A 25,828-nucleotide genomic window follows, 5' to 3' on the forward strand; every position below is an offset into this window, starting at 1 on the left:
AGTACAAATGAACTTATATACATATGCCAAAATATATCTTCAAGATTCTTTAAATAATATAATATAAAATAGCTACACAGAGTTCACTGCAAAATAGCTTTAAATTAGCTTTAAATGCACAAATAATACATAGGCATTATATGTATGGATGGATGGATGAATGTATGTATGGATTTATGTATGGGTATAGTTGATGGATGTATGAATGGATGGATATGTATGTATGTATGCATTCATAAAAATTAATAATAATTTATATTATTATTATTATTATTATGGATGTGTGTGTATATAGGCATAAGGTATAATAAAATAAATAAATAAATGCAATTACTTTTACTTTTAACACACACACACACACACACACACACACACACACACACACACACACACACACACACACACACACACACATTAAAATAAAATAATAAAACAGAAATTCAAGCTAAACTAAATTAAAATAAATAGCCTAAGCCGTCAAGCTTCTTTAAATATATAGCCTAATATAGCCTAACTAGACAGATAGATTAAAAATTACTATTTAAAAATAATAAACTAGATGACAGATAGAATTTGCTAAATATATCGAAAATCATCATAGATATCCACTTTCAAAGGTCTTTAGAATAGTTACAGTTACAAAATAAATGTGAGAGTTTCAGGTCCTTACAGAAAATGTTGGTTCCTTTCAGAAACCAGGCGCGTAAATGTGACGTTGCCAATCTGCGTCATTGCGCTTGGAGACAGCAGACTAGAAGAATGAGATGTACATTATCTGTATGTATGCATTACACATTGACATTTGTTTGAATGTTTTCTGGTATGAAAACAGAGCGAACCGATGAACTGAAATGCGTGATAGTCGCGATTCTTGTGTGTTGAATCGCTGTGAATGGCTTATGTCTTGTTTACAGCGCAAACAACTCTTTAACATTCGGCCTTATTAGGGTGAGTCAATAACATTTTTGAGCAAACAAACGTTCATTTGTATTGCATTTGCATATATATTTAATATTGGTTAGTTGTGTGTGTAAAAGGTTGTTTATTGTGTCGCTCTTCAGGAATGAGCAGCTAGCATGCTAACTAACTGGGATTACAGCTTTAAACCAGAAGATCTGGGTGTTTAGAGAGTGCTTGTATCATAACAACTTTTGAGGAGTTAATTATTAATTTGCCAAGCTGTTTTTAACGCTAGTGTACATTACATTTTGTGAAATGTACAGAATGTTGTCTTTTGTAAAATATCTGCATAATGCACAATATTAAAAAAAAAAAAAAAAATTATGTACACTAACATGCTTATATATAGACAAGCATTAATATTGATTAAAATCTAAATATCAATTGCCATAGATAAATATTTACTGAGTAATACAATATTTTGTGGAGGGGGGTCAAAATGACAATATTTGGAGGCAAATCACAGATGGGCAAATATGACTTTAGAAAGATGGCAGCATTATAATTATATTATTATGCATAGATAGGTTGGTCTATTAGTAAATCCTGTTGTTTTAAGCAATCTTTGTTGCATTATATGACTTTCTTAACTCATTTTCTCATCCCTGTAATTTGGCTTTAAATTTTAGGTGGAAATCCTCATTTTACACAGAATAGTGGATTACTTAGTAAATATTCATCCATGGCATTTAATATTTTGGCTTTCATCACTATTTATATTAGTCTTTCTTCAGAAAAAAAACATTAACAAAATTAAAAATGTATGCTGGGGACCTCTGGTGGAGTTGACATGGAATGACCCAATGAAATATTATTATATTTGTTTATTTATGCAAAAGCCAGAACAAGAGTGATCAGGTGGGATGTTGCAATTCCTATAAAAGTTACCAACCCTTAAAGCCAGTTTTTAGTCCCATTTAGTGCTTGGCGAGTGTTTATTTTGGACCTTGCCTGCAGGTATTACAGACTATAAAAGAGCTCACCACAGTTTCCACAGTTCAGAGCGCTAGTTCAGCCACAGTCGTGCTTTGAAGCCGCACCGCAAGCCACACATGCCCAGATTCATTGCCATATGACTTTGCCTTTAAGGCAGAAGTCTGTAACATGCTCTCTGTTTTTCAGGACTGAACTGACATGGTCTGCTGATCGGTCCACCTCCTCTAGAATAATGCATCATCAATAAAAATGGGAGGCAGCGGGTCCAAAACTAAAGGAGTCTGGCCTTTTAGCAGCTCAGGAGCTGGAGGAGAACCTCCCGGTGAGGTCACTGAACAGTGCTTAGCGCGTCTGAGAGGCTTCAAGAATGCCACTCCATTTGTCTTCACAAGGAAAAGGTAAACATTGTGTTAAAGGGTTAGTTCACCCAAAAATGAAAATTCTGTCAGTAATTACTCACCCTCATGTTGTTCCAACCCCGTAAGACCTTCGTTCATCTTCGGAACACAAATTAAGATATTTTTGATGAAATCTGAGAGCTGGATCACTCCTCCATAGGCTTCTAAGTGATTGAAACTTGCTGGCCCAGAAAAGTTAATAAGAGATCGTTAATATAGTCCAAGTGACTACAGTGGCTCAATCTTAAGTTTATCAAGCGGCGAGAATACTTATTGTGCGCAAAAAACAAACAAAAATAACGACTTTATTCTACTATTCATTTCCTTCTCTCTGGGCCTCGTAGTGTTTTTGCGTAGCGCGTCTGTGTTGCACGTCACCACGTATCACACATGACAAGCGTCGACCAATAGTGAGCCTACGTGGTGACGTGCAACACAGACGCGCTACGCTTAAACACTACGTGAAAAGACTCGAGGCTCAGAGAGAAGGAAATGAATAGTGGAATAAAGTCATTATTTTTGTTTGTTTTAGCGCACAAAAAGTATTCTCGTCGCTTTATAAACTTAAGATTGAGCCACTGGAGTCACTTGGACTATTTTAACGATCTCTTTAATAACTTTTCCGGGCCAGCAAGTTTCGGTCACCTAGCAGCCTATGGAGGAGTGAGACAGCTCTCAGATTTAATCAAAAATATCTTAATTTGTGTTCCGAAGATGAACGAAGGTTTTACGGGGTTGGAACAACATGAGGGTGAGTAATTACTGACAGAATTTTCATTTTTGGGTGAACTAACCCTTTAAAAATGTGAGGAAAACCTGTGATCCTCCGGGTCAATAACCTGTGAGTTCTGAGGTCCTGTTTACTCCTGGTGTTAAGATGCGTTCTGGTCGATCGGATCACAAGTAGACGAGGGAGACTCATTCCCGTTTACACCTGGTGTTTTAATCCGTCTCTTTTGTCCACTTTCAAACACTTCTGTCCTGATTTCTTCGAGTGGAGGGTTTATGGGCGGGTGTTTTTTCAGATCTTTTGATCTGATGGACAAAATAAGTTTGTGCAATTTACATATGAACTCGACTGGAGACGACGGAGAAACACACAGAGAGCATCAGCTTTAGTTTCTGCTCTGACAGACGCAAGACCAGCCGAACGCTGTGAGTGTGTGTTAGAAATCAGGAATGGAGAGAGAACTTTGTGATGGAACGTTTTTTTTGTCTTCTAACCAAACTTGGGTCTTCAGACGACAAAGTTTAAATCCCGTCTGGCTGGTGCTCTTCCCATAATGTTTGAACATATTCGATCACATGAGTGTTTACGCTACGAATCAATCAGGTTGAATGTGTTTTTAACTGGAAGTGGTGGAAAGTGGACAAGCTCAAAACAGTTTTAGACCCGTTTACACCTGTATTTAGTGTCGTCCACTTGTGATCCGAACCAAAACGCATCTTAATATCAGGTGTAAACAGGGCCTGAGAGCCATTTAGTTTAGTCTAGTCAGTTGTTAGTGGTTTGAGCCATGTGAAGTCAATAACTGGGTAATTCTCATTGCAAGAACATTTCCTATTTCAGGCCGTTTCAGACACTGAGAAATATGGATATTATGAGAAAATTTACGTGTTTTTGACCTTGGATGCATGTAAACCTGTTGTAGGAGACTCCAAAACAACATTAGGAACCTTTAAAATAGCAAAATAGGGGCACTTTAATTTTTCTGTAGTTTTGGCGAAAGTGTTCTCAATTGTCACAATCCATCAATCCTAAATAAATAAACAAATATTTAATTTTAATACTTCACATTTTGTGCAAAAAAAAAAAAAAAAAGACACTATTTTATGTGTGTGAGAGAAATGTGATTTGGATGTGTTTTTGTGCAAAGAAAATAAAATATATATTTTTTGCGTGTGAAATGTGACTCGGAAGTGTTTTTGTGATATTCTTTGTGATTGCAGTTCCTTGTATTTCGATGAAGATGGCGATCTGGCTCATGAGTTTTATGAGGAGACTGTGGTGACCAAGAATGGCAGAAAGAAAGCCAAGCTGAAAAGAATCCAGAAAAACCTCGTACCTCAGGTGAGCTACACTGATCCGCTCGGATACATGGACATGTTCAGTGCAAATTGACAGGATCAACTCAAGAAATCAAGTGAAATTTATACAGAATAATTATAAAATTTATATTAAAGATCACAACTTTTTTATATGACTTTAATTTACATTACATATGACATTTACATCCCTCTTGCTTGCACTATTCTAGCCTAGGTTTGAACCTTTGTATTTCTAGCTTATGTTATTGCCTCCTTAAGATCACTTATTGAATTCCTCATGTGGACAAAATGTAAATGAAAAATATATTTATATATTTTAGCCTCAAAGCTAAAAGCTACAAGGCATTTATTTATTTATTTATTTGTGTTTGTTTGTTTGTTCCAGGTCTTTCATTTAAACATCTAAGCATTTATTTATTTATTCTTAAATATTTCGTTTACCTTAAAAAAACAACAACATAATTTAGCTCTTAATTTAGTACTAAAAGCATTTTTGTTAACCATATTTTTGCATTTCATGCTTCCAGGGAATCGTTAACTTGGATCACCCCCGAATCCACGTGGACTTCCCTGTCATCCTGTGTGAAATATAAGCAAACAGACTCTTCAGGAAGTGACACGGCTGTAGGAACGCCACAATCCCCCTCGACTTCCTTCCACCTTTGCTGTTCCTCTGTAAGGACGCCCCGTGGCTCTCTGTTACGACAGGGAGGGCGTTTGCCCTTCATCTGGCTTTGACCAAAAAGTTGAATCATATTTTCTGATTTGCATTCTGGTGTATAGACAGCAGGCGTACGTCGTCCTGTCTTCTGTGATGTACAGTAGGGAATGCATGTGCAATGAGAGTGTGTAAGTAAGGAACCTAAAGCTATGCAGGGATTGTACATAAATCATGTGTTTGTTAATGTCGACCAATTGCAGTGCGTGTTTATCGTTTTATTGTATATTATTATAATATTCTGTTGTATCAAAGTCTGTCTCTGTTTGTTGGGCTGCACTTGTAATCATTTAATGTACAGTAAATTATGAGTTGATATACTTGAATAAAATGTTTTAGCAGATTACATGGCAGTACTTATTCATGTTACTCGATGTAAATGTTTATAATAACATAAAATTCCGTTGGTTTTACATCCATAATGTTTTGCAATCTCTAAGGGAAACAAAATATTCAGTGAACACGTCATGCTGAAAAGGAAGTCCTTTCTAAATTGGAGACTGAGAATACATATTAAATGTTGACTTTAACATTAAGATTTACTTTTTTTTTTGTGTGTGTGTTTATATTTTAATTATTTTGAGTGAATCTGTATCCGCTGATATTGAATATTTAATTGTCGCTAATTTCTACATTTTTACATTTACATGACCTTTTCCATCATTCTAATTTAGTTCATCTTTGTTAATTAAATTGTTTGTTTTTAATTTATATAATTTAACTTATCTAAAAAAATATTTAAAAAAAAAAATCATACTGTACATTATAATGTTGTGACCAGTGTTGACTATGATTTTTGTTAGTATTTTGAATTCGAATAGATTTAAATTTTATATTTTACATTTTAATTTTAGTTAGTTTTAGCAATTCAGTTTTTATTATGTTTTTTTTTTTTTTTTTTAATAAATATGTATATTTTTATTATGTTTTAGGTTTAGTTGATTTAGTTTTAGTTAAATTAGTCCGTAAATTAAGAACTTAAACTAAATGAAATTGAGACATATTGTTTTGGCAACTAGCTGAAGTTTATTTTTATATTTCATTTTATTTTGGATAATATTTATTTTATTTCAAGTCAAGAAAAAGTTTTTTTTAATGGTTTTAGTTGTAGTTAACAATAATAAGCCTGGTTGAGAATCATTTATGTGTAATGAATTTTTTAATATTAATATTACATATTTATTAAAATTATTATTTATTATATAAGTTATTGTTTATTCAGAGTTAACATTCATTTATTTAATAGTATAGAATTTAGTGGTTATCAGCCATAAGGAGAAAATAATTATCATTAATTTGTTGTAATAATTACTGGAATGTCACTTTTCGTGCAACACAATGTTATCGTTACACAATAGAAAGAGATTAATAAATCATCTTTTCCTATTTATTTTGGACACTTTTTCCTCGGGTCGTGAATCGTAACGGGCGTTGAGTTTATTTTGGCAGTGTTCAGTATAGCCTGGCACTGGGGATTAGGGTGTGGTGAATGTGAAAGGTCAGAGGTTAAGCTGTTTGTAATGTTTCCTCGCTGCTTTGAAGTTCACCGGAGGGAGGCTCTCACTCCCGTTCAGCAGCTTGTGCTCTATCGACATACGATAGAAACATTATCAGAGCCGGCCAGGCCCCGCAAAGGCACGTTCATTGCAAACAGATGCCTTTCCCGATGTAAATGACTTCACTGGGAATGTTCGTCCCACCCATGTGAATGAAATACAGGAAGCTGCGACAGGATGCCATGTCTGCGCACAATCACTCACACCGATAACAGGGAACAAACTGCTGGAGGGTGTAAGAGTGAATGCGTGATGAGACATGTGAAGGTTACAGAGGCCCGCAGGGGCGTGTGTGTGTGTGTGAAGATACTGTTAAACAGTCAGATCACACAAAAATTTACATTCTATCATCGACTCACCCTCATAATGCGTGGAATATGTAGCCTATATAGAGCTATTCCCCGGTGTTCGCTTGTTATATGAAGATCTTACCTTTTCAACCTCAAAAGTCTTTTATCATTGGCCTCTGATAAAGCTGCTGGTTGACCTTTGACCTGAAGGTTTGCTCTTATAGAAATACAGGGGAACTGCTGCCTCTGGTCTCTCCTGACGCTCAAGGATGTGAGTTTGCCATTTTTGGGAGACGGGGCTTGATGGGTGTGTGTGCGTCCAGTTCCTCTCATATTGTTAAAGCTTCCTGGCGCTGCCTAGTTGGGAGAAACAGTGATGTAAAACCCCAAGAACGGGGAGGAAAGGAACGGGGCCGAGGAAGGAAGTGTCCCTCTCTCTTTCATGAGCGCACATGCACTGACAGAGGACACACATGAGTCAGCAGAACATCAGCGGAACAGGATCTCAGTAGGTCATTCTCGGAGAGGAACCACTTGAAAGAAGCCCAATGACGCTCTGATTTCATATCCATCATGTGAATCCTCAAACATCTCCAAAGTTTCAGTGAATCTATCTACTGTTATTGCTCACACATGTTTAAAGACCAAACCTTGGCAAAATAGGTCATACTTTATTAATATGGATAAATCTTAAAATTAATAAAACCTAACACTTATGTGATGGATGAGAAATTTAAATCATTTTTTATTTTTATTTTTATTTTATTGTATTATTACATTAAGAGCCTAGAAACAGCTGCTTTGTCAAACAGATCCAGATTCATACCATAGTGCTACAACTTCAAAAGCATACTATAGTATTATGATAGTGTCTGGTATCATAGTGTCATGGTAATTTTATGGCTTTTTTGCAAGTGGGCCCTTACAAATGTGTGTGTGTATATATACACACACACACATTTTTTTCTGAGATCAGTGTGCATGTTCTCTTTCTTAAAATAAATAAATAATGATAATTAATAAATGGAATAATTTTCTTCTTTTTATTGATTTAATGTTTAGTCAATAAAAAAACGTTCTTTTGGACCTGAATTGCACACGTTATGCTCATTTGCATAAAGGAAAACACGCCCCCCGTGAGCTGGTCATAGACCACGCCCATGCAACGAATCAATGAAACTTATGAAAGCGGCGTTTTGAAGTTCTTGCGCTGCAGATAAAGATAATTCTCATGAGACTTCACGCTACATTACATCGCAACATATGATCTGAACCCTTTATGAACAGCGGAACATTCGCGAAAGTCTCTCTGTATGAAGCAACAGCAATGATTTACATCGCAAACACAAGATGGAGTTATTTATCTGCGAATGACTGTTATTTTTAATATCAAAGGTGAGTTATTTCCATAAAAAGTGGTTTTGGTTTCATGTTTGTTGCTCTATGATTGATGTGAACAGGCTGGTGTTGGTTTATGATTGTTTTAAACACTTTTTACACTCACAAAATTATATACTATTACAACGATATCCATGGAATACCATCGAAATGAATTTCAGTACCATGGAATTTTGTAAGTACTACTATTACATGTTATTGCTCAATGTTGCTCTATTGTTCTCAGTTATGTTTAATTTAATCATCAACTAAGATAGAGTTAATTATCAACATAGACTAAGACAAAAGAAGTACAGTATAAGATTAATGTGGAGAGCATAACAAATTTGGCAAAAGTTTTTGAGATCTCTGACTTTTTATTCCAGATCAAAAATCAAGATTGTATCTTGACAAATCTAAACTTTGTGTGAGACTTACCTTCATTTAATCCCATTAACTAATACAATCCCCTAGAAGAAGAAAAAAATATATATAATAGAGTTAATTATCAACATAGAGTAAGACTCAAGAGGTACTGTATAAGATTAATGTGGAGAACATAAAAAAATGGTTTTGGAAATATTTGATGAGAAATATTAAAGTTATTGAGATCCATATCTCTGACTTTTGATTGCAGATTAAAAGTCAAGATTGTATCTTGACAAACCTGAACATTGTCTGAGATTTACTTTCATTTAATCCCATTACTTTAGGAGAAATGAGATATTAAGATATTTCTTATGGGTCAGTAAAATCAATGCCTGATCAAGTCATTCTGTCTTAAATTGGAATATCATCATGTGTCTTTCTATGAATTGTGTGATTGTGTAAAAGTGTTGCTTAAAACAATAAAACACATAAAGTTACATAAAGTTACATAAAGTTACATAAAAGTAGCATTTAACATTTCCTTCTTAACTTTGACTACTTTAGGTAAAATAAATTTGTTTTTGTATTTGCCAAATTATTACAATTATATGTTTACACAAAAAAATAACATGGATATCTTTTTTTACAGTATTTAATTTTAACAGTGGGAATAGCAGTAACACTTGGACTTTTATAATTATACAATTGTATAATAATAACCAACTTTATTTAAAAAAAGAACTCACCTCAAAGTCATAATATCATTGATTTATACCGTAACTGATTAAACTTACAAGGTTAAAATGGTCTCATTACATTTGCTGCAGTCCCCTATAAAAACAGGTGTCTTCTTGTTTACAGTTTGAATGAACACTGATATCAAAAACTATTTTTATTGACTGAAAATTCTGATCATAATGAACTGTAATGAGGAATGTGACTTTATTTCAGGCCCTTATTGTGAATGACTGAAGTCATGGCTTACTGGATCCATCTTAATTGGAGAATCTGGTTGTTGGTTCCACTGGCTCTGGATCATCTTGCTCTCGCTGAAGACCTGAAGCCCACCAGATGGCCTCTTTACCCTCAGAAGCCGCTGGTTCTCGTCTGGAACGCCCCAACTGAAGACTGCAGGACTCGACACAAAGTCCATCTCCAGCTGGACCAGTTTCAGATCGTGGCGTATCCCACTGAGGGCTTCACCAAGCAGAACCTCACCATGTTCTACAAAGACCGCCTGGGCTTGTATCCACACTTTGAGCACGACACCGCCGTCAATGGTGGACTACCACAGATCGCCAGCCTCACGCGCCACCTAGAGAAGATGCCAGAGGGGATTGAGAAGTACATTCGTGACCCGTTAGCACAAGGTCTGGCCGTCTTTGACTGGGAGGATTGGCGTCCGCTGTGGATTCGTAATTGGGACGCCAAAAGCATTTACAAGAGCCAGTCGGAGCGCTTAGTGGCCCAGAAAAACCCGAACTGGACTCTTACCCAGGTAAAAAAAGTGGCCCAGCTGGAGTTCGAGATGTCCAGCCGCAAATTCATGCTAGAGACGTTGCGTCTGGCCAAAAGCTTGCGTCCCAACCAGCTGTGGGGCTTCTACCTCTTTCCTGACTGCTACAACCACGACTATCGCAACAGCCTGGAGAACTACACGGGCCGCTGCCCGGATGTAGAGGTGGCCCGGAACGACCGGCTTAAGTGGCTGTGGACTGAAAGCACAGCCCTGTTTCCTTCAGTATACATGAGCTCTGTGTTGCGTTCAACATCCTTCGGTCGCCAGTTTGTCCGAAACCGGGTGAAAGAGGGAATGAGATTGGCATCGGTGGGAGAGGGACTGGCACGTCCTGTTTTTGTCTACAGCCGGCCTACGTATGCCAATGAGCTGGAGTTGCTGACAGAGGTGAGTTTGTAGAAAGCAGAAACATTTGCAGTGATCATTTCAGCTTATTGCCTGATTAACCTTTTGCAGACTCCGACAAGTGTTACAGAACATTTCATTGGAAATAAACTGAAGATTTCGGTCAACGGTGTGATTTTCTGTAAAACTGCTGAACCTCCAAAAGTGGTATTGGGTTTTATTCTTATGTAAGCTGGAATTAAAGGGATAGTTCACTCAAAAATTTAAATTCTGTCATTATTAACTCACCCTCATGTCGTTCCTAACCCGTTAGACATTCGTTTATCTTCGGATCACAAATGAACATCTTTTTGATGAAATCTGAGAGATTTCTGTCCCTCCGTTGACAGCTACGCAACTACCACTTTAATGCTTCAAAAAGTTCTTAAAGAGATTTCATCAAAAAGATGATGCCAGCCGCAGCATGATGACGCAATGCGTGGCACATCTCAGAGATGGCTGGGACACAACGAGCATTTGTGGTTAAAAAGTATATATAGATATACAGTACAGGCCAAAAGTTTGGACACATTACTATTTTTAATGTTTTTGAAAGAAGTTTCTTCTGCTCATCAAGCCTGCATTTATTTGATCAAAAATACAGAAAAAAAATGTAATATTGTGATATATTATTACAATTTAAAATAATTGGTTTTCAATTTATTATACTTTAAATTATCATTTATTTCTGTGATGCAAAGCTGAATTTTCAGGATCATTACTCCAGTCTATCACATGATCCTTTAGAAATCATTCTAATATGATGATTCATTATCAAAGTTGGAAACAGTTCTGCTGCTTAATATTTTTTCATAACCTGTGATACTTTTTTAGGATACTTTGATGAATAAAAAAAAGAAAAAGAAAAAAGAAAAGAAAAAAAAAGAAGCAAATGTTTTCAAGATAGAAATCTTTTATAACAACAATATACACTACTGGTCAGTAATTTGGGGTCAGTAATTTTTTTCTTTATTTTTTTTTAAATAAATCAATAATTTTATTCAGCAAGGATGTGTTAAATTGATAAAAAGTGATAATAAAGAAGATTTATATTAAAAAAAAAAAATTTTTTTTTGAATAAATGCAGTTCTTTTTAACCTTTTATTCATCAAATATATTAGGCAGCAGAACTGTTTCCAACACTCATAATAAATCAGAACATTAGAATGATTTCTAAAGGATCATGTGATTGACTGGATGTCACATGTGACACTGAAGACTGGAGTAATGATCCTGAAAATTCAGCTTTGCATCACAGAAATAAATGATAATTTAAAGTATAATAAATTGAAAACCAATTATTTTAAATTGTAATAATATATCACAATATTACATTTTTTTCTGTATTTTTGATCAAATAAATGCAGGCTTGATGAGCAGAAGAAACTTCTTTCAAAAACATTAAAAATAGTAATGTGTCCAAACTTTTGGCCTGTACTGTATTTTTTTTTTTTTTAAGAAAATGACCGATCGTTTCGCAAGGTAAGACCCTTATTTCTCGACTGGGATCGTGTAGAGACTTTGAAACTGCACTGAGACGGACCTTATTTGAACATTGGTATAGTTGGTAGTCCATTCTGTGGAGAAAAATCCTGGAATGTTTTCCTCAAAAACCTTAATTTCTTTTCGACTGTAGAAAGAAAGACATGAATATCTTGGATGACATCGGGGTGAGTAAATTATCAGCAAAATTTTTTTTGAAAGTGAACTAATCCTTTAATGACAGAATTTTCATTTCTGGGTGAACTATCCCTTTAAGAGTAGAGTTGCAAAGGATTTTTATTAGGTAATTTTCTTTAAAGAAATTAATACATTATTTTTAAAGAGTAATGTCTTTGCTAAGACAACTTATCTGAATCAATATTGAAGATTAATTCCATCAAGTTAATTTTTTTTTTTTTATGGATTTCTGACTTTGCAGATTCGAATTCCATTGCAGATTTAAAGTTAATATTGTATCTCGACAAATCTGAGGATTGTTTGTGACACTTCTGTGATGGAGGCGTGTCATATTATCAGAGAAACATCTGATGAGTGGACTTTCCAAGCAAAACTTTCCATTTGCTCTTCATCTAATCCCATTAGTAAATGAACTGATTTTGGAAACTGTGTGATTTTCTGCAAAACTGCAGGACAACCAAAAGTGGTAAAAGAAAGTTCCCACGTAGGCTGGAATTAAGAGTAGCATTTCAAAGCATTAAAAAAAAAGGAATTTGTTAAATTACTCTTTAAAGAACTTTTTGCTATGGCTTTAATAATCTGGCATTAATATTAAATTAGTACTTTTACATTTATAAATGCATTTATCCAAAATAAAATGTTTTTTTTTTTTTGCGTACATTTATTTAAAGGGGGCTTGAACTGATGTTCTACCACTTTATTTGGGAATGAGTTTTATCCAAGATTTCTAAAAGTGCATGGAAACAATATTTTACCATGACTTGGGATAATTTCTGTGAAAGTCCATTTAAACCTATCCAAACACAAACACAAAGGCTGTAAAGCAAAAGCAACAGTTGCTTAGGGAGCGGTGCTTATAGTAACATTTGCAAAGAGCCAATAAAAGTTTAGTAAAATCTCTGCATACAACCTACAGCTAACCTCTGACACTGAACAGAATGTGCGGAAATGAAGGTTGACCTTAAAGGACAAGATATTCCATTCAACCGCCAGTGACTCTCCCCGTTCTGTGTGTTCAGTTGCCAAAGAGACGTCTTCTGAGTGTCTGCAAATATTCCTTCAATTGTGTATGTTAGTAAAGTTCACGTGCCCAACTGTTATCTTCCCGCTAAAGATCTTCAGGTTTTATGCACAACAAAAAACATCTTTAAAACAAGATCTATTCATAACTTCAGAACTTAAAGGTGAATGTGTACTTTTTTCTATAGTTAAATATACAGACAACTATGTGACTCTGTGGTACTTTTATAACATTGCTCCATTTATTTGAGCAGTTTTAGTGAAGATTAAAGCGTGTATATGGTCTTTGTGTTGATTATCACAAACATTTTTCCTTATATACCCATGCTTTCTGCTCTTTATCTCTGTATATGTGTGTTATTATGTGCAGTGGAACAGGAAGAGTGCTGGTCGTGTTTTCAGTGCCACCACCCATCATGTCATTCCAGCTAATTTCCTATAAGATGCTGTTACAAAATTGTATTAATTCGTTATTTGTGGCCTCAACTCTCAGCAATGTCCAAGATCCAGTGACTGATTCCCTTGTGTGTGTTTGTGTAGACTGATTTGGTGTCCACCATTGGAGAAAGTGTGGCCCTGGGAGCAGCTGGTATCGTATTCTGGGGCAATGCCACTTATGCCAGCAACGTAAGCATTCACACATCACACTGTATATTATTTTAATAATTAATAGTACTTGTTAAGGGGTTTCTAATGATAATAACCAGGGAAGCAGGAGGCAGGAACCATTGAACGTTCAACATAACTTTAATCACAAAATAAACATAAACAACTAAATGTAAGTAGGCGACAGCCCCTCATGGACGACTGCCGCATAAACTGAAACAAAACAACAACATAAAGTCCAGGTCTGGTCCTCTCTCATCCTCCACTTTCGTCCCTTCGCTTTTTGTCCTTCCGGAGCTCCTCCGTGACTCGAGACACTCGTTCTGTTCCCACGGCTCTCGGCCATGCCCTGCCCTGCTTCTTCTTCTTATTTTGCTAATGATGCTTTTGTTGTTCATAATTAAAGGCAAATGTGTTGTACACAATCTACTGCATGCCTTCTGTCATCTGATACTTTTTAGCAAGTAAAAGGCCTTTGAGTGTAATTGTACAAACGTCCACCTTCAGCTTGTAGTTTATGTGTCTTTTTGCTGTGAAATATTTACTGATTTTTTTTTTTTTACAAAGAAAACGTATGTTCAAATGTCAGTCTCAGATATAATACATCATGCTTTCGAGGAATGTTTATGTCTCAATCATTATTGTAATGCAGTGCATTATATTACATGTTTTGCCCCCCATAATAAAAACTACAGAGCTTTGATCATACAACTAAGCATTTAAATATCATTTTACTAAGACATGTTATTGGGAGATGTAGAGTGAAGACTAAAATTTATAAGCACTTTATGCAAGTCTGTTATAAAGATTTCATTGATTTACATTACAAGCTATTGAAAGTTCATCTTACTTTTTGATTGTATAAATAACATCTGCACCAAATTGCATGTTTGTTTGTGGTTTTTTTAGCTCCATATTCTCATATCATACTATGGTTTAATGCCCTGATGTATCAAATAGGATACAAAACATGAAACGCATATGCAAATTTTTTTTTTTTTTAAGATTTCTGACTATTATTATTATGTCAAGTTTACATGGTTAGTATTGGTGATTTAAACTTTGGCAGATAAGTTGTCCTTTGCTGTTTATGCCACAGTCATAAATTATTTCTTTGTAGACAAACTAATAACTGCATAGCAACACTAAAATGCCTACATCACCTTAGCAACGCCCTAGAAACCACCCACAACACCTTAGCAACTGCAAAATAACACATTAAAGTGTCTGCAACACCCTGCCAACCACCTAGCAACATGGCAGTTTTGCATGGGGAAACTCTAGTTTTTACTTGACATAATTTCTCTCTTTATCTTTTTCATCATTCAGGCCAGTTGTTCCAGTATAAACCAGTTCTTGCAGGGTCCACTGGGCCGATACCTCCTCAACGTCTCCACGGCAGCCGAGCAGTGCAGTCGCTTCCTGTGCGGTTTCCACGGCCGGTGTCTGCGCAGACATCAGGACACAGACACGTATCTCCATCTTGACCCACAGACTCACACAATAGTTGGCCAGGGCAGTAAACTGCACGTGAAGGGAGAAGCGAGCGTGGAAGAGCGGCGGCGGATGAGTGAAGACTTTCAGTGCCAGTGTTATAGCGGGTATCGGGGCGAGAGATGTGACCTCGAGGACCCTCTTCAGCAGCGGGGACACGGACATGCACTAAAAGCAATATGGATTTACCTTCTCAGTCCATTGCTGCTTCATTTACTGACCTGAACACACCTCAACTGGCACTCGTTTTCTTGCTTATGAAATGTTTGTCGCTCCAAATGCTGTTCTGAAAAGGTCCCTCGCTTTCATGAAGTCATGTGGGTGAGCTTGAAATTGAAATTCACAAGTATAAACACAGGAAACTCAAAAGTTCCTTGGAGTTTAAATAAGCACTTTTGTTTGTTGTCACACGTTACTCACACACCCTTTGAGCCAGATGTAGGAAATTGTGCAACAGGAAAATCTCATGAAAATCTATGACTATGACTAATGACTATCTCATAGTGGATTCATTCAGAAGACGTTTTATTTGAAACTCAGATAGCTTAGTCTTTATTTGAGTCACCGATCATCAAACAATTTGAATAGGTGGACATCTGGTTTTATGCATCCGTCTTGGTTTGAGTGTGAATTTAAGACGTGACTATAAAAATGCTGGTTATCTAAAACTACAATGTAGGGTGCAAACATCAAATGTAGTTACACAAATACACCAGAATGATTTGAATAGGTGGAACTAGTGGATTTGAGCAAGCCTTAAATGGACAGTTCATACTAAAATGAAAATTATGTCTATTTATTCAATATTAAAGAGGCCATTTGATGCTTTTTAATGTTTTCCTTTTCCTTTAGTGTGTAATGTATCTGTTCAAGTTCATAGTCTCCCACAAAAGGGATTTATTCTAACAGAGAACATTGCTCCAGACCGGCCTAAAATGCGTCGATCGAAGTTCAGATATTGCTTCTGCAAACATCTCGCATTTGAAATATCATGCCCGCCCAAAGACGACTACAGGCCGTTAAGTCTTGTACCTTTGTCTTTTTGCTTCAAATCAAAGTTTGTAGTGTTGTGTTTCTCCTCATTCCTAATTGGCTTGGTTCATGGCTTATAACACTTTAACGTAGACTTAAAAAAAAAAAAAAAAACTATGGGAAAACTGAACGGAAAAAAATACTTCCTGAACCAGCACCGCTGAAAAAGGGGGTGGGTACGTGAAAAAAAAAAAAAAAATTTTTTAAACAAAGTATGTTAACAAAATAAAAAAAATAAAATAATAATGACCTTTTAAAATAGCACCACATGGCCTCTTTAAATTAATATTCATTAATTTTCAGTCTGGTGCATGAGTTGTGTGAACCACTTTTAATAATCGTTAATATGAGACTACTAGTGCTGGAAATGTGGACACATATGCTGGCTGACCTGAGTTTGAATCTGGCTCGTATTTCATTTCTTCATCACAACCCTGTTTCCCTTCCTGTCCTATAAAAGCAAAAACCCTTAAAATAAACAAAGTTACAACTCAAGAACTGAGTTATTTATATCCTGTTATTTAAAAATATTTTGCAACTTTATTTTGACTGGACTAATTGAACTGTTGCCGAATCAGCATTTATGCACACTTTTTGCTTCGTTCAGCATCTCTGTCAGTGTTGTAGAGGTGATTGTTATGGAAATGAGAGTTATGTGACCGCTGTCATATTCATATGTGAAAAAGGCACAAGCACTGGACTGTGAGAGAAGCATTTGCATTACATCTTTGAACTGTGGCATTATATTTTCTGAAATTGTGATGCACAGAGTAACAGTATTATATTTGATCAAAATGATTTCTGCTTTTGATTAAAGAAAATGTGACTGGTAACATTGTGCATTCATTTTAAAGAGTGTTCTTTTCTTTTCACAGTAATCGCTGCCTCAACAGTTCACAGTCAGTGACCATTCAGTGTTTCTCAGTTAGTGGAACTTTTTACTGAGTAAAAGAACTAAAAGAGGAGAGATGTATGAGGCTCCAACCCTTGGTTCTGGAGGACCAGCCCAAATTACAGGGTTTACAAACCACAAAGTTATATTTGTTGCTTTTAACTCTGTGAACGTTTACTCAAAATAGACATTTACCAGTAGGAAGCAATATGAAATATGGCATGGTTGTTAGTCTTAATCACTCTAGAAATGACTTCAGTAGTTCAGCTGCTTTGTATGCAGCTGTGGTGTTTGATGGTGTTACTGATACCCACTACCCACAAATAATGTTGGTTCCTCATTTGTTAATTTTAGCTCTTTGCGTGTATAAAGGGTGTTTTTTCTGAGTATTTGGATCACAGATTTTAAAATTGCTTCCTTGTTTTTGAGTCTTGATCTTGAAATGCTGTGAGACTATGGCAAGCCGTTTTAACTTTTATTCATTTCCGGGATATGAATTGTTGATATCAAGAATTACATTTTTGATATCAACAATTACATTTTTTGATATCAAAAATGTAATTCTTGATATCAACAATTTAATTTTTGATATCAACAATTGAATTCTTGATATCAACAATTTAATTCTTGATATCAAAAATGTAATTCTTGATATCAACAATTGAATTCTTGATATCTGTAATTATATTTTTACTAGTGAAATCTCACCATAGGCTGCCATTCAAAATCAATTGTTGATATCAAGAATTGATTTCTTACTAGTAGAAATATAATTTTTGATATCAATAATTACATTGTTACTAGTAAAAATGTGAATTACTGATATCAATAATTCAATTGTCACTAGTTGAAATATATATTATTGATATCAACAATTGAATTGCTACTAGTAAAAAATTTCATTTTTGATATCTGAAAATGTATTTCTGATATCAATATTATTTCAGATATCTAGAATGGCTTTCTTACTAGTAACAATCACATTCATGATATCAGAAATTAATATTGTCACTAGTGAAAATGGAATTATTGATATCAAAAATGAACATTGTTACTAGTAGCAATTCAATTGTTGATATCAAGAATAGACATTTCAACTAGTGACAATTGAATTCTTGATATCAAAAATAAATGTTTTTACTAGTAAGAATTGTATTTCTGATATGTGAAACTGGAATTTTAACTAGTAAGAAATCAATTCTTGATATCAACAATTGATTTTGAATGGCAGCCTATGGTGACATTTCACTAGTGAAAATACAATTACAGATATCAAGAATTATAGTTTTTACTAGTTGAAATTCAATTGTTGATATCAAGAATTATCATTTTAACTAGTGAAAATGTAAATGCTGATATCAAGAATTAGCATTGTTACTAGTGGAAATGTAATTCCTGATATCAAAAATTGCCATTGTTACTAGTAGAAATCTAATTCCTGATATCAATAACTATCATTTTAACTAGTGATAATGTAGTTGTTGATATCAAAAATTCGTATCCTGCGAAAGATTAAAAGTCAAAACGGCTTGCCTATTGCCATTCCCAGGATATAAATTGTTAATATCAAGAATTATAGTTTTTACTAGTTGAAATTCAATTGTTAATATCAAGAATTATAGTTTTTACTAGTTAAAATTCAATTGTTGATATCAAGAATGAACATTTTTACTAGTGGAAATGTAATTCCTGATATCAAAAATTGCCATTGTTACTAGTAGAAACATTATTCCTGATATCAAGAATTATAATTTTAACTAGTGAAAATTGAATTGTTGATATCAAGGATTCATATCCTGGAAATGAATAAAAGTTAAAACGGCTTGCCATAGTGAGTCACTGTAGTCACATGACCATAAATGTCACACAATCTACACGAAAAGAACAACCTATGCAGTTCAGATACTTACCAATATAGCTACCAATTTTACACTTCAAAAAGTTCATAAAGAGATCGTAAAACTAATCCATATGAATTGAGCAGTTCAACCCAAAATTTCTGAAGGGCATGAGCTCAAAGCTTCTGTATACCACAACTGTGTGAGTTGATGCATGTTTATATGTAAATAAAAGCCTAAATTCAATTTGTACATCATATAAAGCGATCGTGTCTCTTCAGATAATTTGGACTGAACCACTCAATTAGTTTTACGATCTCTTTATGAACTTTTTGAAGCATCAAAGTTCCAGTTGCATAGATGTCAATGGAGGGACAGAAATCTCTCAGATATCATCAAAGAGATCTTCATTTGTGTTCCTAAGATGAACGAAGGTATTACAGGTTTGGAACGACATGAAGGTGAGTAATTAAAGACAGAATTTTAATTCTTAGGTGAACTATCCCTTTAACGCTGGCTGTGTGAACGTCTCCTACGCTCCTCCTTAGACCACGCCCTCTTTTCCCTTTAGAGACTTTTAAGTCACGAGAGAAGCTGAAACCAATAGATATTTCGTGAGTGATACATAAAGATTTACTACAAAATAAGTAAGTATAATATATGTCTAGCTGATATGATTGCGTGCATTTATTCATATAAACAGCGTCAAAATGTAAGTTACATTCTCTGTGTTTGACGGTTTTCTTGCGTAAAGTCATGGTTCCTCTTTTTAGTTCTGTAACGTTACCAGAAAAATGAACATCAAAATATGTCACCACCATTATTCTAATTATCATAAACGCCTAAACACAGCTTGTCATATCTTGCCCATTTAATGCGTGTATTTAACTTCAAGTTTTGTGTAAGTTACCATGGTAACCAACACTCACATAAAAATACTATGGTAATACTAACGTTAACGTTACGTGTTTTCAGAAGTACTGATCGAAATGTACCATGGTACTAAAATTCGTGTAACAAGATGGTGGTAAAATAGTATTTTTTTGGTGCTTTTTGTCTTTGTAAGGATATTTATGATGGTAAATGTATTTAAATAGCTATTCTTCTTTTTGTTGTTGTATGTTTTTATTTTATGTAATGTCTTGCTTTTTTATTTGGACCATGAGTTTAATAAAGCTTTTGATACATTTAGGCTACATACAAATATATAATCATAAAAATACCATAATATTATCTTTATTGTACCATAATATCAACACAAATGTAATATTCATATATCACAGTATTACCATAACGTGCCCAAGATGTTAATAATGTTAAAGAATAACGATAATACATTTTTATTTTGTAAGTAAATGTCATAGTTACCATTTCATCTATGTATCTGCCTCTCTTTACCAATGAAATGAAGAATCATGTACAATTATAAAGTCACGTTTCAGGGGAAAGGTCTACACACACACACACACACACACACACACTTAATGTAGTGTTTCCTGAAGTGGATGATTATTATGGATAATGAGTTGTTCAGGATAAAGTATACCTTTGTTCAAAAAAATTGCCTCTCATCATTGAAATTACTTTTCGAAATTAGACTGTAGCTCGACTTCATTTCCATTTAAATTGCCTCGGCTCATGTAACATCAGGTGTGGAGCTGGATGCTAAATGTTCGACGTTCCTGTCATTGCAGCTCCAGCGTGTCACCTTTTCCAGGGATGGACGAGCTTGGACGTCGAACATGTCCTCTGCTGGTGTTCGGCATCTGTTTTGCGTCTGTTCTCGGCCGTCCCCCGATCTCCTCCCCTCTCCTCACTCATCTCCCGTTTTTTTCCGTATGGAACGCGCCGACGGAGCGCTGCATGTCTCAATTTGGGGTCGAGCTGGACTTGAGCGTCTTTGACATCGTGCACAACCGCGACCAGGCCTTCATGGGCGACAACATCACTATTTTCTACTCTGATAAGTTGGGAGAGTATCCTTACTATGGCCTTGGCAGTGAACCGGTGTATGGAGGTGTTCCTCAGAACTCCAGCCTGAACCAGCACCTTCGGAAGGCCGATGGCGACCTGCAGACAGACATCCCAGATCGTGGCTTTCACGGGCTGGCCGTCGTCGACTGGGAAAAGTGGAGGCCGCTGTGGGAACGTAACTGGGACACTAAAGAAGTTTACTGGAAGGGCTCTAGGACTTTAGTGAAAGCCAAACATCCTAGCTGGAATCCGGATCAGATAGAAACGGAAGCTGTGCGTGAATTCGAGGAAGCTTCACGGACCTTTATGGAGGAGACTTTAAAGCTGGGCAACAAAGAGCGTCCTGGAGGATTATGGGGGTTTTATGGCTTCCCTGGCTGCTATAATTATCAGTACAAGAAGAACGGGACGTATACGGGTGAGTGTCCTGCTCTGGAGATGAAGAGGAATGATAAACTGGCCTGGCTGTGGAACGTCAGCTCGGCCCTGTACCCTGATATCTATCTGGAGCTGGGGCTCCGGGGCCGGGATCAGGATATCTTGCTATACAGCCGGCATCGGATCCTGGAGGCCCTGAGAGTGAGGGAACAGATCTCCCATCACCCACCACCTGTCTTCCCCTACGCCAGGATCGCCTACACATACTCCTTGGAGTTTCTCTCACAGGTCAGCACAGATAAAGTTGAACTATGAATAAAAATGAAATGGGTAAAATACAGAATTGATCAAAAACGTGGTTTATAATGTCACTTGTTTGTGTTTTCAGGAGGACTTGGTGCACACTATTGGAGAGAGCGTCGCTCTAGGAGCTTCTGGTATCGTGCTATGGGGCAATGGGAACTACTCCAAAACGAAGGTCAGAGTGAATAATACAGAAATACACACACTTCCGATAACACCACCCTGATAACATCATATGTGCTGAAGGAAATCCAATACTCATTTCTTACTTTCATTCCAAAAATAGTGCCTGTTTTGCTCAAGCATGTCACACTTTCTCATAAAAATATGTGGATTTTGTTGTATTTTTGGGTGAAGAAGTCAGAAAAACTGCCACAAAGACGTGATTCGTGTCGTCCTCTGAGCCAGGCTAAAGCTATTTGTTCAATTCTCAGTCAGTTTTCACATGTATGACATTATTTTAAAGGGATAGTTCACCCAAAAATTTTAATTCTGTCATCATTTACTCGTACTCGTGTCGTTCTGAGAGATTTCTGTCCCTCCATTGACAGCTACACAACTACCACTTTGATGCTTCATATGAATTTAGGCTTTTATTCACATTAAAGCTTAGTTTTACAATGTCTTTATGAACTTTTTGAAGCGTCAAAGTGGTAGTTGCGTAGCTGTCAATGGAGGGACAGAAATCTCTCCGATTTTATTAAAAATATCTTCATTTGTCTTCCAAAGATGAACTAAAGTCTTACGGGTTTGGAGCGACATGAGGGAGTAGAGGATGACAGAATTTTCATTTCTGGGTGAACGATGCCTTTAAGCCTAATCCTGATTTCAAGATTATAATTATTGCCAGTGACAGAAGAACATGCAAACATGACCCAGATGTTTTCTGCTAAACCTGTGTGTGTTTTACTACATTAAAACAGCGACAGAAAATTACAGATTTTGTGGCGGGAAAATAAAAAATAAGTATATATTTATAAACGTGTTTTTGTAAAGTTGGAACAAACGTGTTTTTGAACCAAAAATGGTTCTTCTATGACATCAATGCAAAACTCCCTTTTGGGAACCAGTGTAGGGAAACTTCTGCTGAATAGGTGGCGTCACGCTAGACATGTTCTGTTCACTCATACTCATATGTCAAGAAGACTTGTATTTTCAGTAGTCAAACATGAAATGCTTGAAGTTGAAATCCTATTTTGTAAAATGCTTTACTCCATCTTTAGTTTAGTTTACTTTATGTTCACAAATATAAAATAGTATACAATAAAAACAAGAAAGTACAATCCATATACAGTGCAGGGAGAGGCAGAAAACACAAAAGGGCTTACTTAAAGCCTCCACCGAAACAACAAAGAAAAAAACAAACTAATTATGAAAATGAAATTATATAAATTGACAGTTAAGTGACAGTGAACCTGTAAATTTACTTAAAAATACATCTTTAAATTTATCTGGAAAGTTACCTTTACTTGAATATATCTTATAAATGAAAAAAGAAAAAGAAAAAAATCCATACCTAAGATATGCACTTTCTGTTACACATTCATATAATTAGTTTTTAACTTTAAAATATTAATGTTGATGAAAGCTACAGCTCATAGCCACAGTACACTCTCAAAAATAAGGTTTCCAAAAAGGGTTTTCACAGCGATGCCGTATAGAAGAACCATTTTTGGTTCCCAAAAGAACCTTTCAGGGAACCATTTTGTCTTTAGCCCTATTCGCACTGGATTAGTATTATCTGGGGACCACGTGTGATTTCAAAATTACCCCCCCCCCCCCCCCCCCTCTCATCTCCATCTTTTACTCCTCTGATGGTTTTCAGCTTTCTCTTTCTGCAAATTGTATAGTTGTATGGTATAGCCTATAGTGATATGACCCAGCACCCAAAATACCATCAAAACACTCCAACGCAGCCTCCATTCTTCCCGAAAGATGGATAAAAAAGCGCACAGGAAACAAAAACCTTGAAAAAATTATAAATGCCGATTCGCACGGGACTAATATTATCACGGGACCTCGGGGTGTTCGGAGAAATATGGTCATTTGTGGGGGAATCTTTACAAATTACAGACATGGCCGATTCGCACGGGATTAAGATCACAGACAACCTCCACAATTATTACAAATGACTAGAGGTCACCAGGTAATATTTATCCCGTGCAAATAGGGCTTTAGTCTGAAGAACATTTTAATAATCTGAAGAACCTTTTTCTACTTTAAAGAATCTTTTGTGCATTTGAAAGGGAATCATTTATGGAATCATCAATGGCAATAAAGAACCTTTAATTTTAAGAGTGGATAAACTCACTAACATGTACACATAACCAACGACCGTGTCCTCTCCATATTCCATCTGTGCAGAGAGCCTGTGTCGCGGTGCGGGAGTACCTGGACGACACTCTTGGCCGCTACATCGTGAACGTGACAGAGGCAGCGTTTCTCTGCAGCAGGACCGTGTGCTCGTCCCAGGGCCGGTGTGTCAGACGAGACCCGAGCGCCACAGCCTTCCTGCATCTGGACCCAGCCTCATGGTCCATCGTTCCCAGAGCAGGACTGCCTGGGCCAGTTACGGCGGGTCCGTCTTATGTAGCTCACAGGAGGCTGAGGACGGCTGAAGATCAAACCAGAGGATTCACAGACAGTTTTAGGTGCCAGTGTTTCCCAGGCTGGGGAGGAGAACAATGTCAGAAACCAGTGCCTGTAGAGACTTTTACATAACAGAAGTTAGACTAGACTAGAAGACTCACGGGTCACCTGAAGTTTGCTGGGTTAACAAATACAACCCATCACCCCTGTGCACTTGACTGTCACAAATGCACTTGATGAAGTGAATGCAAAATGACTATGTGCTTTCATACTTGCTAGCTAAATGTTATAAAACATGATGAGTTTGTAAAAATCAAGATGCATTTTATTTTGAGTTTTGAATCTTTACTTCAAACATATGGAAAACCCTGAGAATGTAAATTATCTATTGATTTAAATAATCTTATTCAGATTCAATCATCAATAAATCATTGAAATCTATATGGAATAAACTATTTTGACAAATAATGTCACATACATGTTTTCTTCTTTTCTTTTATAAATGATTAGTTAAGAATGATGGAATTGACATATTTCGTTTAAAATACACAAACAGAAAAGCCATTACCTGGTTGCTCTTTACATCCGGCGAGCATATTCTTTTAGATCAACTGTGAAATGACACCATCATTTTAGTGTAAAAGCGGCTATGAATAAATGTATGCAATAAATAAAAGACTAATCACAATTTACGATGCAAATAATTGCAAAAATATCACAGTTTGGCAAACATTATTACAACATCATTGTTGTTGATTAGATTTTGAATGCAGAACTTGCTAACAATGTAAATCAATGAAACCCAGTAAAGTTGTGTGGCTTTTATTCCATGTCAAATATATGCATTTAATTTGAACAAAATCAACATTTAGCAGATATATGTATTTAAATTGAACAAAGTCAACTTTTACCAGATATATGCATTTAAAATGTACTGTGAAAACAAACATTGTAAACTCAACTTGCACTCAGGCAAAAAATGAAAATTTTGGTCCAATAAAACGCTCTCTAATTCAAGCCTGCTCCGCCCCCTAATGACCATCAGATATCATGATGATCTGACCAGCGAATCATAGTTCAGGCTGTGGTGTAGCTTAAAGGCTATTGGTTATTTATTTTTTGATGAGGCCCTTGATAGATCCTGAACAAACTTTCTGTTCCAGTATAAAATACATCTGCAAAAGAAAGAGAACTAACTGCAGAAAACTGAGGAATAATAATAATAAAAAGCACAATGTTTGAGGAATATAAATACATTGAAGCCCTGCAAGCTTGATATGAAGGTAAGATTGCGGTTTTGTTGGACGTGCTGTCCACAATGTCACTGAAAGACAAAAGCAACACAAACTTTGTGGAATCATACACTCTATAAGTCTATAAGGCCACTAGAGGACAGTAGTAGCACACTGTCGAGTGCACTGTGAGCTGTGATTAAATCCCGTTCAAAACACTTCAAATATTGTGTG

The 25,828-nt window shown here is 36.0% G+C and overlaps 2 protein-coding genes across 4 annotated transcripts; both read left to right on the forward strand.

The window, feature by feature from the left end:
• Positions 1 to 651: 651 nt before the first annotated feature.
• tusc2a (tumor suppressor 2, mitochondrial calcium regulator a) lies at positions 652 to 5,602 on the forward strand. 3 transcript variants are annotated; one of them, XM_079884915.1, is made up of 5 exons: positions 715 to 777; positions 915 to 948; positions 2,083 to 2,294; positions 4,245 to 4,365; positions 4,871 to 5,595. In XM_079884915.1, exons 3-5 carry the CDS (start codon positions 2,146 to 2,148, stop codon positions 4,934 to 4,936), a joined length of 336 nt encoding a protein of 111 aa, XP_079741041.1. In that variant the 5' UTR covers positions 715 to 777; positions 915 to 948; positions 2,083 to 2,145; the 3' UTR covers positions 4,937 to 5,595. The 3 variants fall into 3 exon arrangements, with proteins under 3 accessions (XP_079741040.1, XP_079741039.1, XP_079741041.1); XM_079884914.1 differs by lacking the exon at positions 915 to 948 and having other exon boundaries at positions 652 to 777; XM_079884913.1 differs by having other exon boundaries at positions 691 to 948; positions 4,871 to 5,602.
• Positions 5,603 to 8,105: 2,503 nt separating this feature from the next.
• On the forward strand, positions 8,106 to 24,828 carry LOC307165963 (uncharacterized protein). The gene is made up of 7 exons (XM_079884047.1): positions 8,106 to 8,302; positions 9,605 to 10,559; positions 13,797 to 13,883; positions 15,192 to 15,571; positions 20,813 to 21,758; positions 21,859 to 21,948; positions 24,138 to 24,828. The coding sequence occupies exons 2-7, from the start codon at positions 9,618 to 9,620 to the stop codon at positions 24,492 to 24,494; spliced, it is 2,802 nt and encodes a 933-aa protein (XP_079740173.1). The 5' UTR covers positions 8,106 to 8,302; positions 9,605 to 9,617; the 3' UTR covers positions 24,495 to 24,828.
• The last annotated feature ends 1,000 nt before the right edge of the window (positions 24,829 to 25,828 follow it).

Source organism: Squalius cephalus, assembly GCF_949319135.1.
Source record: "Squalius cephalus genome assembly, chromosome: 10".
Lineage (NCBI taxonomy): Eukaryota > Metazoa > Chordata > Actinopteri > Cypriniformes > Leuciscidae > Squalius > Squalius cephalus.